General features: G+C 38.2%; 1 protein-coding gene across 1 annotated transcript in view; it reads right to left on the bottom strand.

Moving 5' to 3' along the window:
- LOC309402582 (dynein axonemal heavy chain 5-like) overlaps positions 1-15,026 on the bottom strand; it is a gene marked incomplete at both ends in the record, with an annotated part of 181,253 nt that overhangs the window by 147,526 nt on the left and 18,701 nt on the right. Inside the window, 10 exons of the mRNA XM_081996444.1 lie at positions 1,239-1,378; positions 2,361-2,516; positions 3,219-3,308; positions 3,402-3,575; positions 4,326-4,421; positions 8,663-8,864; positions 9,563-9,682; positions 12,017-12,198; positions 13,553-13,651; positions 14,862-14,955. Of these exons, the coding sequence (XP_081852570.1) occupies positions 1,239-1,378; positions 2,361-2,516; positions 3,219-3,308; positions 3,402-3,575; positions 4,326-4,421; positions 8,663-8,864; positions 9,563-9,682; positions 12,017-12,198; positions 13,553-13,651; positions 14,862-14,955 (1,353 nt within the window). The remainder of the gene's footprint in view (positions 1-1,238; positions 1,379-2,360; positions 2,517-3,218; positions 3,309-3,401; positions 3,576-4,325; positions 4,422-8,662; positions 8,865-9,562; positions 9,683-12,016; positions 12,199-13,552; positions 13,652-14,861; positions 14,956-15,026) is intronic.

Genomic DNA, 15,026 nt, shown 5'->3' with positions numbered 1-15,026 from the left:
CCAAAGAAAAAGAGGCCAAATTCTGAATCAAGATTTACCAATATAGTTCCATGAAAACGGAGCTACACAAAGAAGCTGCATAAACAAGAATTAGAAGTGAATGCAACTCAGAAGTCAAAGATACAAAATGGGTTCCTTACAAGAACTGCTGCAAAAAAAGTAATAACTCTGTTCTATGCCAAATTAAAGCCATGACTTGAAACATCATTGTTACAAACTGTATACTGCGATAAACCTTTCGCAATATACCCAGAACCATTTTTCCAGTGTTGCTTAAGCAAAAATCTACAGTCTCTGAATATTCCTTCTTTGCTTGGGGAGTCCGTCTGAAGTCTTTTTTTAGAGTAGAAAGTAAGTTTGGATTTTTTTTATTGCAAACATTTTCTGTACTTCTTTGTTTCTCTTGGATGGCAAAAGTTGGGTTTGTTCCTTTTTAGAGGACTGTAGCACATAGAGTTTGCCTTGCACATTAGAAATTTTAGGTTAGTTTGTCCTAAAACACTCCACAGGTAATTAATGAAAAATGTCGTATTAAAAAAGTGAAAGACTGAAAGCTTTAACAATAGAAAAAGGGAGGAAGTGTTGAATTCAAGTGTTTGTGCAAATCTTTGAACTCTGTCCCTTTTTGTCCAGTTCCATTTAAAAACCATGTAAAGAATGCTCCTCACAAAGGATGACTTTTTTAAGACCTAGCATCCTTGCTTAGAGTGTTAGAGAATTAATGATCAGCATCCCTAAGAACAAAAAGAACCCTTCCAGCACAGATTTGGACTGTTATAAGGAGAAAAAAATTATTTAAAATGAACAAAAGTTGTTTCAGATATTCAATGTGAGAGAGCATATTATAACTTAGGTTATGTATTACCTATACAAATGTTTGGGTTGTGCCTTAATCAAGTGGTAAATTCCAGCTTATTTTTCTAACAGAAAGAAGCTTTTGATGTTAACTGTAATATTTTGGAGTAATCCTTAGCAGTACCTAGGTGCCCCACTTACAGAGCAGCTGTTGCAGTAACAAAGCAAAAGCATGTAGGCATTTTCTAGTAATGAGATATTTGTGGAGATAGGAACAACTGCATGTTACCAATATTACTATGGAAATGCAAGGGAACACTATTAAATTTCAACTAAACTTCATCAAATAGAAAAATATAATAAATCAAAAGCATATGCAACAGACTCAAAGCTACGGATTCGCATTTGCCCATGAGAATCAAATCCAAAAAGTGTTCACTCACTCCATTTGATGTCTTTTAATTTGTTCTTCATCTGCACACAAGCCAAGGACAACATCTGGAACCTCAAAATGCATTTTTTTCAGGTATTTTGTTTCATAAAGTACTTCCAGGACCACTGGGTCCAAGTTTACAAGTAATTCCTTCATGTAGCAGTACAGGGGGAAAAAAAAGAAACAGAAAATAAGGCAGTAGTTTGGTGGTTACATGTAGTGTGATATAACTGGAACAGGTAACAAGATGCAGATGACCAGAGAAGATTTTTTAAAAGGATACCCATGTTTCTACACAGATTTTCATCCTCCTCTACAAATATCTCAATTTTCTAAAGTATTAATCAACCAATATCTTACACTGATTTCAATTTCATGTGACTCCTTCACTGTGCCCTAACCACTTGGCTCCTGTGACTTCCTAAGTTTAATTCTAGTTCTGGGGCTACATTCTGTGGAAACTAATTTGCCTTTTCATCTCAGTTTCTCCATTGGTAGACTAAGGAGAAATGTTGTGAAGGTTAATCTCTGTACACTTTTTGGGGCACTAAATGCTACTAAGATGCTAAATAAATTTGAAAACTAGGTTCTAATTGGCCATTGTGGAATCATTAGTTCAAAAAAGCGCCACATTTTAACCATAATTTCTCTGCATTACAGCAGAAATTATAATCTGTGAATAAGAATGGTAAAATATTCTGTGTCAGCAAGCAGTTTTGAAAGCAAATTAATGAATGACTTGGAATGTACTCAACACAGTGCTGTTGATCATTACAGAAAAGACCATGAGATCTAATTAAAAATTCCATCCTTGACTAAAATTTTGGCTAACATAGAAAATAAAACATGAAACAATATCTAAAAAGATGTAGATAAGTCAATAATAGATATGTATTTGCTGGCTACTGCCTCTTTTATGCCCTGAATGAGGCAGGAGCCTTACGAAGAAGAGACATGATGAAGTCTGTACCATAAATATACACAAAAAGGAAAAAAAATATACCAGTTCAAGTATGTTTTTAAGCCTATTAAGATTACTTTAATGCTGTGCTTGTCTATCCATGATATGATTAAAGTAGCATATGTAATATTAAACAATGCAACAGTAATACAAAGAATAAATCATATTTACCTTGGTTTCTGGGTGCCTGACAAGTAAGGAAGCACACAGAGCATTTCTAGCCTGGTCAGCAAACCTGCACCAGGCTCTATGATAAATAAGTTCAAATTCCAGAAGAACTGCAGCCATTTTATTGTAGTTCTTAACAACCTTTTTCATTTCTAGTGTCTGCAATCAAAGCAGGGAAAAAAAAGCAAACACCATTTAAACAGTTTGATGAGTCTAACATAGTAGAAATGCCCTCCACTAGGCTTTTCCTCACCACCATTAGGAAAACAAAACAAATAGAAAGTTCAGTTATGCTATTTTAGAGATAAGGTAAGACACAGAAACATATTTAGGAATTCAATTATTAGAAAGTATTTAACTGCTCTAAACAACGTAACTCTTCCTGATTTTTCCTCCCAGTCTTTCCCATAAAACAAAGTCTATACTAGGACCTATACAAGGCACCGATGTCCCACTGAGAAAGCTACAAAATTATATCCTTTCATGAAGTATGGCTAGTGTCTGAGGTTAAATATCTTAGTCCTCTTCATTACAGAGCATAGCAGACAGAAGGCTCTGTGCTTAGGCACACAGCCAACAGTGTTACTACCAGGATTAACATGACTTAAGCTCCAGAAGGGAGAAAAGCACCGGCCTAAGTCATCAGCTTCATGTCTCAAAGGAAGTAACTGTCCTGAGCTGCAGAATAATAACACTGAAAAAAGGAATTCAAATCCTGGAGTCAACACTACCCCTATCCTGTTGGATGAGGCTGAATACAAGTTGCTAGAAAAGTGAGCTTAGGAGTATAAAAATAAATCATGTGTATGTTAATAACATGCTTGAAAGCTTAGCATAAATCCTCCTCTGCTAATTTCCAACCTTCAAAAGAGTGGTTTTCTTTTTAAGGAATGTCATTGGATGTTCAATTTTTCTGTATAACTGCTGGGCCCACATAATCTTCCCTGTTACCTAAAACACAGAAGATATGAGGTTATATTTCTGTTAACTTAAAAACAGTCAAGAAGCAAAGTTCTTTTTCTCTCTCATTTATTTCGTTCTTACTGGTGGTATATTACGTGGTATAGGTGGATTTTCTTTTTGCTTCTGGTAGAGTTTTTGAACAAACTCTAAGTCTTGGCTGTACTGCTGAAGGACAATGGCATACTTCTCATTAAGATCAATATGATTTTCTCCTACTTGTTCAAGCTTCATCAGAAGTCCCAGCATCTGTTCAGTCTAAAAAGGAGGATGGAGCATTTACTCCAGAAGAGGTTAATAGTTCAGAAAGTCATTGTTCATAAGCTGTTTTTTCTGATTTATAATATAAGCTATGTAAGTTTGCAAATTGTTTTCTAAGAAACACAGAAAAGTCCATCCAGACAAGTTAGTGAATTTTACTTCTGTATTTTTTCCCATTTAGAATATATTTACCATGGTATGAACCAAGAAACTGCTACCACTACATTATAGTGGAATATTTAATTTTTTTCTGACTCTCAAATCATCACTCTTTTTTTCTGCAGCTGTGGTAGAACAATTACACCTTTACTCATGCTTCATTAACATCTCATATCATGATCAGGGCCTGAACCAATGAACATCACTGACATTAAGGTAACAGATGGCAGAAATTATTTCATTATTCCTGCCAGTCCAACAGGAATAACTTAGAAATGCAATGGGAAGCATGGGGAACACCCTAGGATGAGGAAAGAAAACGAACTTCCAAAAAAACAGGGCTATAAAATTGGTAAGGGAAGACAGAACATAAAACTGGCACCAAGTAACAATAAACATTATCTTCCAGCACTTCTGCAAGCGACTTTTAGCACACTTGTAATAGGTTTGATGTCCTCCTACATTATCTCAGGCAGCCACCAGCACAATACAGAACACTGTCAGTAATGAAGGAGTTCAGTAGGAGCTATGGATACTCAGCCTTTCTGAGCACCAGAACAAGGGGGTTGCATTTGTAAAATTACTTACAGTTACAGTCTTCTCAAACCAGGAATCCACAAATTCTTGTATGGACTCATACAATGCTGCAATTTGGTTCTTAAATTCAAGATAATCTTTCTCAAACTAGAAAAGGGTAAAATAAAACAAAAATCATCTATAGTGGTGCTTCCATTTCATACCAAATTCTTTCCCTGAAGTTTTTCAGGAATTTGCTTTATCTGCACAGTACATGTGTTCAGCAGCAAATTAAAGAGAACAGGGACATCACCAGTAACAAAGGCATTTACATTCTAAGCAAAGCGAACAAAAAATAAGAAGTGTTAAGTTATATGATTAAAGCCTCATCCTCATGAACACAAAGCAGCACAGAGGAACAAGGACAGGCAGAGGAAATCTAATAACCTAATCAGAGAGAACAGAGCACACTGACCAGCTTCTCCCAGCACTGCCACAGAAGAGCCCTCAGCTCACTGTTCGGGTATGAAACTCATCAAGATGAGCAAACTGGCAGGCTCTCTAGAGCACCTTATTACTGACTAAGGGAGGTTATTGCCTAGGCGATAAGGGACTCATATTACAGTTTACCAGGAAAAAGCATTTTGGGACTACACAAAACGTATTATGGGAGTTAGGGAAGAAACAAAGGCAGAGATCAATGTGGTTTGTGGGAGGACCAAGTGTGGAAAACAGAGTCATGATGGGATAAAAGGAGTCGGTCACATGTGAACAGGTTGATGGTCAGTACACTTGTCTGGCTGTGCCCTGCACCTGATGAGAATAGCTTGTCTTGTCTTCTTACTTATTTCCATTTCTAACCATTTTCATGCATGAGGAAGTTCTCTCTTCTGTGTGCATGAGTGTGCATGGGAGTCTACGTACCAGCAACAGGAGTGGAAGGGGCTTAGAGGCAGCTTATAAGAAAGATGAAGAGAGACTTTTACCAAGGCCTGTGGTGATAAGACAAGAGGTAATGGTTTTAAATCTACCCCAAAGAGGGTTGTACTTCTGGATATAAGGAAGACGTTTGTTACACTGAGGGTAGTGAGACACTGGGAAAGGTTGCCCAAAGAAGTTGTGGATGCCCCATCCCTGGAAGTGTTCAAGGTCAGGTTGTATGCAACTCTGTCCAACCTAATCTAGTTGAAGATGCCCCTGCCCATGGCAGGGGGGTTGGACTAGATAATATTTAAAGGCCCCTTCCAACCCAAACCATTTTATGATTCTATGGAGACCATGGGTCACTGGGGCCTGTGCACCTGTAGAGTCAGCAACTGGAGAGGCTGGAGCGTATTGAGGTCTAAGCATCAGCAACCAGGGTAGGAGCTATGGATCATAGCAACCAGAAACACTGGAGCATGTATATACTGTGTGGGTGGGTATGTACCAAACCAGACCAGGCAGGAAATAGGACAGAGACTTGGGAACCAAGTGTTGGAGCGGCCATAATTCTGGCCTGGATATTAAAGAGACCAGAGTGGTCTAAGAGTTGGCTACCAGGGAGACCAGGAGGCTCAAGCGAGCTACAAGAGAGACAGCAGGGTCTGAAGAACAGCCACTGATAAGGTTATAAGCCTGGACCAGCTACAAGAAAGAACTGTTTGCATATGTGAGTCTCTGAGTGTCAGCAACTGGGACAACAAGGGGATTCAGGGGTCAGGTAGAGAGTAGACTGATTGCCTAAGACCAGTTAGTTACTGGGGGGACCCATAGCACATGTGTCTGTGCATGTGTGTGTGTATAGGTCTGAGTACCAGCAACTGGAGTGGGGCTGTGGGCCTTGAGAGCATTTGTAAATCCAGAAACTGTGGAGACCTGGGTATCCATGGGCCAGTTGGTGGATAGACTGTGTAAGAGAAGTTACTTCACCAAAGGCAAGTCCTGTCTGACCAACCTCATGTTCTTCTATGATGAAGTGACCATATCAGTGGACAAGGGAAGAGCTACGAATGTCATCTATCTGGACTTCTGTAAGGCCTTTGTCCCCCACAACATCCTTCTCTCTAAATTGAAAAAATATAGATTTGAGGGGCGGACGGTTTGGTGGATGAGGAATTGGTTGGATGGTCACATCCAGAGGGTAGTGCTCAACGGCTCAATGTCCAGATAGAGATCGGTGACAAGTGGTATCCTTCAGGGGTCTGTACTGGGACCATTACTCTTTAATATCTTCACCAATGACATAGACAGTGGGATCAACTGCACCCTCAGCAAGGTTGCAGGTGACACCAAGCTGAGTGGTGTGGTTGATACGCCTGAGGGACAGGATGCCATCCAGACAGACCTGGACAAGCTCAAGGAATGGGTCCGTGTAACCTCATGAGGTTCAACAAGGCCAAATGCAGGGTCCTGCACCTGGGTCAGGGAAACCCCTGATATCAGTACAGGCTGGGGGATGAAGGGATTGAGAGCAGCCCTGCCAAGAAGAACTTGGGGGTACTGGTGGATGAAAAGTTGGACATGAGCCGGCAATGTGCGCTCGTAGCCCAGAAGGCTAGTAGCACGGGCTGCATCCAAAGCAGCGTGGCCAGCAGGTTGAGGGAGGGGATTCTGCCCCTCTACTCTGCTCTGGCGAGACCCCACCTGGAGTGCTGCATCCACCTCTGGAGCCCTCAGCACAGGAAAGACATGGACCTGTTGGAGCGGGTGCAGAGGAAGGCCACAAAAATGATCTGAGGGATGGAACACATCTCCTATGAGGACAGGCTGAGAGTTTTCAGACCTGAAATTTCAGTGGGGGTTGTTCAGACTGGAGAAGAGGCGGCTCCGGGGAGACCTGATTGCAGCCTTCCAGTACTTAAAGGGGGCTTCTAAGAAAGATGGGGAGAGACCGTTTAGCAGGGCCTGTAGCAACAGGATAGGGGGTAATGGTTTTAACCTGAAAGAGCATAGATTTAGACTGGATATAAGGAAGACATTTTCCACAATGATGGTGGTGAAACAGTGGCACACGTTGCCCAGAGAGGTGGCAGATGCCCCATGCCTGGAAACATTCCTGGTCAGGTTGGACAGGGCTCTGAGCAACCTGATCTGGTTGAAGATGTCGCTGCTCATTGCAGGGGGTTGGACTAGATGACCTTTCAAAGTCCTTTTCAACCCAAACTATTCTATGATTCTATATATATTTTCCACTAACAGGCTTTCCTCCCGCTCAGCCAGAGTGTTACGGGATGAGGCTATTAATACTGTTTGTAATTGTGTGATTGCTGTTTTTTCAGTTTGTGTTGAGCTGTGCGGCCAGACCCGTGTATAAATGCACTGTGTGTATGTGTGCATGCATGCCTATTGGGAATTACACACTCACCCTCACAGCTCAGTGGACCTGGGGACATGGAACTGTGACAGCCTCATCCCTATTGGGCTACCAAACTTGGCGGCTCCCAATTAGGAAGAGGGTATTTATCTGTAATAATTTGGGTATTTATCGGTAACAATTTTTCTTAAAAGTCCAAAAAGCTGAGGACCTACAAAAAGAGTTCAGTGCAAACCTCCTGTTAAAGAAAGTACTCCACAAGCTTGGGAAAATAGTGCAGAACATATATTGCTCTAAGCATTCAGGTGTAGAAAAGCCATGCAATTTTTAAACACCTTCAAATTCCAGTTACCAGTACCTGTTCTCTTTTGGAAAAGAACCACACCGGAAGTATTACAGAAATGTAAGCCATCAGCCAGTTAGAAGAAAGCCAAAGGTACTCTAGACTTAAATGTTTAAAGGAAAGTTACTAACAGTTGCAAGCTACAGTTCAAGAAGGCAGGAGAGTAAGTCAACATTTCTAGCACTTCCATTGTGAGTCTATCAATCCTGCAAAGCAAGCAGGCCACAGCTCAAAAAAATCAGCTCAATTCCAGCATGTGCAGGATGTATTAAAACATGAGTCTGAAGCATTTGAAAAACCACTTCACCCTACTCAGCACTGGGAGTGGTATCACTCACTTCTCCCTCTAAAATGTTCATCTAAGTGCCTTTGCTACCTTTACTATAATACTGCCTTTACTATTCCACTAAGTTTTTTCAGCAACACTGTGTAACTCTTGCAACTAGATAAACTGTAGTTAATGCATTGACATGCCTGAATTAGTTTTCAGTCTGCAGTTCAAAATATATGCTTCTCAAAACAAACAAGTTTAGGAAAAGTTGTTTCTAGCATTAAAACACAAAACTTAGCTTATCAAAAATTAATAAAAACATTTGAAATAAAAGCCAAATTTACCCAAACACTTTCAAATTGTATTAAAAGGTATGAAAGTATTATTACTACAGCAAAATACTATATGTAGAGTTATAATATTTAATCTTCTTTGCATAACTCCAATGAAAAGCATAGAATTAAGAGAGTGATTGTCAGAAAAGTGCTGAATGTGTATACCTCTTTTTTCCTGTGATCCAGAACATCATACTGTTTGGACTTGGTGTTTGTAGCAATGCTCTGGTAATGAGTACTGATCTCTTCAATGCCTTCTATTTTTATATGCTGGAGCTCTAAAAGGCTTTCCATAACATTGCTCATGTCTGAAATCTTCTCCAAACGTTTACAGAATGTATCAAATTTTCCAAATATATAGTTTTCACTAGCAGTAAAAAAAGAGGGATTGTTATGAAAATCTATTTGTAACAGCTTTAACCACATATATTTAACACATTTATATTATTACAGAACTGCTACCAAGTTTTGCATAAAAAAATCTATGCTGTAATAATTACAAATCAAGTAAAAACCATTTTAAAGTAACGGATATAAACCAGAAAATGCTTAATCCTTATATATTAAGAATTATATTAAAAGCCTTTACCACATTTTACAGGAGTTACTCTTTTAAATAAGACATTTGCAGGAGATCAAAATGGGAATGTACAATACTAAGAAATGCTCCATACTTTATATGCCAATACAGGTAAAACTCCCCTTGGCACTGTGATAGACAACCCATCCCAAAGCTGATTAAATTCCTTTTCGTGACTCTTATAGTCATGACTCAAATTTATTGGGATTTCAGACCATACACAAACATATATATTAAATTAAGACATGCATAAATTCCCCTGAAGTCCCCTTGGACATCTGCTATATCAACAAGTGACTCGAAAAAACTTGTCACTGGTTTATTACTGAATAAAAACCCCAACATCTGCAAGGTCATATTCTGATTATAATAAATACTACATTTTAATTGAGTATTTAGCTTTTCTGCTAGCCAGCAGATATAATAACATCTCATTTATAAATTGTATAAATGAGTATGTTTCAATATTAGAGGGAATTATTTACCTGAAATCAAATTGTCTGTCACTTGGATTCTCCTTCAGCGCCTCCCTAATTCGCTGAAAGGATGTTTGGTACAGTTCTTTGAGGGAAATGCATTGTTGTATCCTCTTTAGCAATTCTTGCCTGAGGAAAAAAGCACAGAAGACAGAAAATCATCCTAAGAAGGTCTTCAAAAGAGTATGAATAAAAATAGAACACTTCAGACAGATATGGAGCTTTGCAAAATAAGAACACAAAATTATACACTACCTGAAACACATTAAAAATATGAGGATTACATTAAAAGGTTTTGTTTCAAATTTGTTATCTAGATTGCATATTTTTAAGTTCAGGTTTTATTGTCATCAACCCAAAACTTCCACAGCATAGTCCAGAAAGGACTTACATGAGGTAAACCCTGGCTAGTGAGTGCCTGCAGTTTGGCCATTTCTCACCTTCTGTAACCTGGGTATTGCTGATGGGGTTTTCTTAATTTGTTTTTTTTCTTTTTTCTAAGCAGACAAGACTGGAGAGGTATTTTTCCAGACTACAGTAAGCATGAGAAAAGTCTTGTTCTTTACAAAGACACACTCGGAAAATCTTGGTTCCTAAGGCCACAGATAGCTACAGCTTATAACATATAAGCTTATATATACCACTTATACACAGCTGTTCATTAACCCTGAGGTGCTACTATACATGAGATACACAGATGAGGCATGGAAATTAGACATAAGCCATTTACCCAAGACTTTTGCTCCACTTTGGCTTTGTCTTTCATCTTCAAAACATCATTGGGAATTAAAATGATAGTCAAACGTTATAGCTCGAAACCACTAACTGAGATAGAAAGAAACTTTTGCAGGGACAGCAGCAGCAAATAAGTAAATGGGAAGAATGTTTCAAAACTAAATTCAGATAGAATAAACAAAAAAATGAACTCTATTTTTATTCACATTCATTCTTTAAAATAAACATAGCCAGTATTTAATTGATTACAGGTAATTTCTGAAAACTTCCCTTTATCTACACAAAAGTACAAGAGAAATCCAAATTATTTGTTAGATTTATGTCTCCTAGCCTGTTACCTCAGTGTCACTTTGACTCGGGTGGAATTTAAGCACAAACATTCTGACTGTCTATGTCTTCATGAAGCTTGTAACACCTTTTCCTTGTCACCTCAGTAACCAAAATCTTGCCACATTTATACTCTTTCAAGAGACTGTTCCAATCATTACTTTTCCAGTTGATAACTTTAGATGTCATGCTCATCTTAACCCCGCTCTGTGGTTTCTCCCTTCTCTTTTGCGTGAAAATAATTGACTTGTTCTTATAGCACATGTTCTTCCTAGGCTGTCTCCGCTTAACTTCTCATCTTTCAGATACACTTGTTCTGCCAGTGATGTCAGCATTCACCACCCTCTTAAGTTTCACACAAACACTTCTGTGTTTCCACTTATGCTGTATGTGGCACTTGGGAGCAGCTCCTTACAAGTAACCACAGGGCAGCTAATATGTCTCATCATCAAAATGTCTCCTTTAGTTCTTGTGGCAGTGATGCCTACAAAACATCCACAGGCATCACAAGGTTTGCTGAAAACACTGTCATTCCAGTTGTCCAACACTGCAGGATTGCTGGGTTTTCTCCATTCCTCTTTCCTTCCCCATCTCACCATTCAATTCTTATGTTTCAGACTGCAAGCTCTTTTTACGTTTTACACAGCAGGCTCCTTAGAGCTGAGGCAAACTTTTTGTTCATTTTATGTATAGTACCTAATATTTGCTGAAAACCAGGGACTCTTGCTATACTAAAAGCTGTAACAAGACCAATAGAAAGGAAAAACAACTAGTCTTAGGCATGTCTAACTAGCAAACTTACAGTAAATCTAAGCTTTTTAAATTTAAGGTGCCTCATTGGCACCATTAACACTCCTCATGTATTTGCTCATACAGCATTCTCCACAGAATACTCAGAAAATACAAGTCTGAGTTCCATCCTATCAGAGATGTACTCCAAACAGAGTACAATCAAGTTGTGATTCTGGTTCCGGTATATATTGTCCCCTTCCTCCAACTGACCTTCTTGTCCACTAACAGCAATATAGAAATCTTAGATGGAACTTTGTCAGTCTCTCCTTGGAGCTTCTTTATGAAGAACCTTAGCTCCCAGTTCTAATCGCTCAAGTGTGTTTTGGTCTAAAAAAAGCCATGGGGACAAAATGCCGAGTGTTGTAGACTGATATACATTACATGTCTTTCAATAACATTTTTTTCCACAACACATAGTAAATTTGGTTTTGCAGAGTACTTAATTCTACACAAAATGAGTACTCACAAGCTTAAAATTAACATGGAAACCAGCGCCTGGTAGGAGGACGAGGGGCTACTTAAATTTACCTTTTAGGAATCTTGATGACTAATCTATAATTTTACTTCTAGTGTTTATAAAACAAGATTAAATTATTAAAATTCTACTACCTGTCTAGATCCCAGATTTTTGAAACACCCTCATACAGATACATCTTGCATGTGTTAATCATTTGATTAGTGATTTTTAGAAGAAGAGATGTCATGCGCTCCGATGTGTTGTAGTATAGTGATGTACAGTAGATCATGCAGACAGTATTCATTAAACTGGGTACGTGTTCCATTATTGTTACCTACAAAGGAAAAAATGGGAAAGTTATCAATTTGAATTTCCTAAAACTTAACACAACGGAAAATGTGACAGCTCTGGGAATACATTTGTCAGTGGATAAACACCTTTTTGATTGTAGCACATTGTTCTTGTAGACATCTCATTATGAACTGGACCACCCAATTCATTTGCGGGGACCTAACACACTATGGCCAAGAGAAAAAAAAATGGGGAATGGGTAATGAATAAATGAACAGGTCTTCTTCCAAAGTGGGATTTTCCAGAGGAAAAACAGAGACTGTACTACAGTATACACAGGTGCTGTAGTCTGCTTTGAAAAGGAATATGCTACCTGAGGAAAAGAAATCACACATGGCTACAAAAGAGTTGACCTGCTGTAGGAAGGACAAGAAAAAGAAAGCTGGCCTTTGCTCATTTTGCCTAGATGTGTATGGAAGAGAAACCCAGAAGGAGGAGTCAAGGCAACAACAATCTCTCTCTTACTGAGGATGCTGAACTATAGAGTTTTCTGTCCCACAGAAAGATTTCACAAAAATACATGAAAGACAGATATACTGAGAACCTAGAACAAGAGTCAGTTACTGGTCTGGTAAAGGATATAAAAAGTATGGTGTCTAAACGTCAAGCACACTATGGCAGAACACTGAATATTTGCAGAAGAAAAGCATTGTAAAATAGCACAATGGATTCAAACAGACTTTGACCTTTGAAAACAATATTTACAAAATTTGTAAGCAGCTGAATTATGGGTAAGTCTTCTGAACCATGTATGCTTAGACAGTTTTGCCTGGTGGCTGTATATTCAAGATTCATGCTCTCACTTAAAAAAATTAAATCCGAGACCCACACCATTATGAAAATAAATATTATAATTTGAACCAGAATGAAAGTAAATACATGTCACTTGCAAAAGAAACAGCTTTAACCTGTAAAATAAGTGGAAGCTGCCCAATTTCAGCTCAGCTGAAGGTTTAAGATTATTTTATGATATTTGCACCAAAACAATCATGACTGCTGACTGAAGCATGGAGACAGGAAGAGGTACCATATGTAAGGCCCAACCTCACAAAGCCAATTCAGCTTGATTTTGGAAAAATATACTTTTTTGCTTATTTTTCTCATGTCCTTCAATTATGTCCTGGAATGACAACTGCCCCCTACACAAAAAGTAGTATTATCTCTGGCTTATTCAAAATCTGTAAGCTCAGTTCACTAACGTCAAAGGAGTCAAGCTGTCCACTAATCATTAAGCATAGGAGTTAAATACTGAAAGGAGAAATATCTTTCTTTCAGCAGCAAAAGCCTTTCCTTTCTTTTCTGAATTTCACATTAAGTGCCTTTAGAGTACTACTTACAGGTGAAGCTTTGGCAAGTGGACCAAAAAATTTATCCAATGCATATAAATATCTCACATTGTCTTTAGCTTCATTGGCAGCAATTGTTATACTACCATCCTGAAAGGGAGGAAAAAAAAAGAAATACAATTAATAGTGCTAAAACTTACTGAACAGGTTCTTGCTCTTTTACAGTGCATGCTACCACCAGACTATGATTCTATCTTGCAGGTATTTTCTCACAGAAGTTCTCTCAAATAAGTAATTTCTTCTTTACGTAAGAAATAACTGCTTTTACATGCAAAAATTGGTAAGATCTACCTGGCAATCAGCAACATTTTGGATGTGATTTAGAGGAACTCCTTACTTACTTAGACTCACAAAGTTTCTCCTTACTGATAGAAGTACAACAGCGTGGCTTTTATAATCCGACTCACATTTTTTAGCGTGGATTTTAGCATATTACCTATTCTACAGAACTTAGACAAGATCCCTGAAACGTACCAGGGTGCTTCCCATCATTTTTTAATAAACACTTATTAGGTCAAATAAGTTCACAACAAATGCCTGTATATCCTTCTGTTCACAACAGATGGAACTATCCAGTAATTAGGAGGCAATTCTGTAGGAAGAAAGAAATTTAGTTCAATGTCCTTAGCTTGTACTGGCTCTGCACAGACATTGTCATCCAAATTCCATTTATCATAGAGGTCTGCAAATATGTTAAGCACAAAATACAAAACTCAGTAAGGTGATACTGTTTTCCTGGTCTAGTTTCAAGAGTAGAACACCTTAAGTGCTAGAAGATCTACATTCTGGTGTTTTTGGGGGTTCTGATTGGCTGTATGTGGTCTACAGCTTATTTTCTGGCTTGCCTACAATTTTGATTGACAAGTTTACATTACAGATATATACTTATCTGAAGTAGCAGATATGCTACACAAAGCCAGCTGTTAATAATTCTAAGAGCGGTATGATGAACTTTCAGACATCTCTACAGATGGCCTGCACAGGGTACAGTAGGCCTGCACGGGGTACAGCTGGAGAGACACAGAAAAATCTCGTACTGCTGCATTGCTTTACTTTTGCGCAATCATTCCACCCACTATGTTAATGAAAGACACATTACAGAAGCATCGACTTCTTTTCAAATTATCTGTTTCACTTAAAAATCATTGGTGTTATGTGTTTCAACAAACAGATAATAAACCACAGCACAAAAACAGCATAAACACTCAAAGCTATTTGTAGCATTGTGTGTTCAGTTCTGTGTGCATTACAAATATAGTACTGTACTCATTTAAAATTTGTATTAAAATATAGTAATTACCAGCTCTTTCCACTGCTTTAATGTCTTTGATCTTGCTGCCTGAAGAATACTTATAATTTTCTTTACTCTTGAACTCTTGATCTCATCTAAAAGGCTTTGAAGAAAGAAGCACATTTAATACTCTCTTTGGAATGAAAGTTTACATTTATTTTTAATAAGCTTTTT

The sequence above is a fragment of the Phaethon aethereus genome, assembly GCF_964289735.1.
Source record: "Phaethon aethereus genome assembly, chromosome: 2".
Classification (NCBI taxonomy): Eukaryota; Metazoa; Chordata; class Aves; order Phaethontiformes; family Phaethontidae; genus Phaethon; species Phaethon aethereus.
Note: the sequence above shows the minus strand (reverse complement) of the source record. Positions and strands in the feature narration are given on the sequence as shown.